Source organism: Laccaria bicolor, genomic scaffold (genome assembly GCF_000143565.1).
Source record: "Laccaria bicolor S238N-H82 LACBIscaffold_24 genomic scaffold, whole genome shotgun sequence".
NCBI lineage: Eukaryota > Fungi > Basidiomycota > Agaricomycetes > Agaricales > Hydnangiaceae > Laccaria > Laccaria bicolor.
In genome coordinates, this window is record NW_001889895.1 from 507,439 (window position 1) to 508,515 (window position 1,077).

General features: G+C 45.2%; 1 protein-coding gene across 1 annotated transcript; it reads left to right on the forward strand.

Annotated features, from left to right (window-relative positions):
- Positions 1-13: 13 nt before the first annotated feature.
- On the forward strand, positions 14-654 carry LACBIDRAFT_329969 (uncharacterized protein; the record flags this gene model as incomplete). Its single annotated transcript, XM_001884101.1, has 3 exons — positions 14-154; positions 203-451; positions 592-654. The coding sequence occupies 3 exons, from the start codon at positions 14-16 to the stop codon at positions 652-654; spliced, it is 453 nt and encodes a 150-aa protein (XP_001884136.1).
- Between the last annotated feature and the right edge of the window lie 423 nt (positions 655-1,077).

Genomic DNA, 1,077 nt, shown 5'->3' on the forward strand with positions numbered 1-1,077 from the left:
CGGCAAAGCCCCAATGACAGTGTACCAAGTGGAAGGCATCATTGCCTCAATCCCAGGAGTCACCGACAAGATCATCAACTGGTTTAAAGGGGAATACCGCCAGGCGAACTCTTCTGATAGGCTCAAGAAGGAGGTAATGATGCAGCAAATGATGGTGAGTGGCTTGGTAGTTATGAATTGCACCAACACTAACCCCTGGTAGCAATATTACATTAGTGCTCTGAAAACGACGGGGAAGGACAAACCCACCGACCTTGAACCCCCATGGTTCAAATTCTTGAAGAGGCCCTCTGAACTCAAGAGGGCTCTTTTAACTGGGCAGTTATCGCTGAACCCCCTGCTAAACCAATCTACAAAGATTTCCTTGCCGCATGGGATGCCCGTGGCAACGATGAGCCCAAAGTCATCACCAAACCATCTAATCCTCAGGAGAATGCAAAGGGGAAGGGCCGTGAGACTGGGACACTGTTAGGGTACCATCTCCATACTTGTCCTATCATTCTCATTTACACTCAACAAACCTTTCATTTATCTTTGTACCACCTTCCTAGTACCCATGAGTTGTATTCAACTCTACTATCACTCCAGTAGTTGTATTCTGTGACTATTGTACTCGACACGTCGACAAACACATCCAAACACGAATTGCTCTAATCGTGGGAGGGTTCAAAGGTTTGAAATCTTAAGTAAAGGCATAAATAGGTGTACGCAGAGTCCCCCAGGCACTGTGCGCCTGGAGAAACTCACAAGAAAGATGTCCATTGATGGTAGTGTTGTCCTATAATACCTATAATATGTAGAAAAGGGGAAGAGGAGGGAGGGGAATTGTCTGTTTGTGGAAATAAGAAAATGTCTGTGGGGAAAGAAAAGAAAATGTCTGTGGGGAAAAGAAAAGTTGAGTGGAGTAGAACGGAAGGATGTTGTGAGATACCAGAAAATGGGAAAGGAAGTTAATGTCCAGTAGCTTGTTGGTGAGCAGGATGACCAAACAGCATTGCATGTAGAAGAATGGGATTCTTCCGTATGTATATATGGAAGGTGTTTGATGCCCAATGCCCAGTGGCTTGAATGATGTGG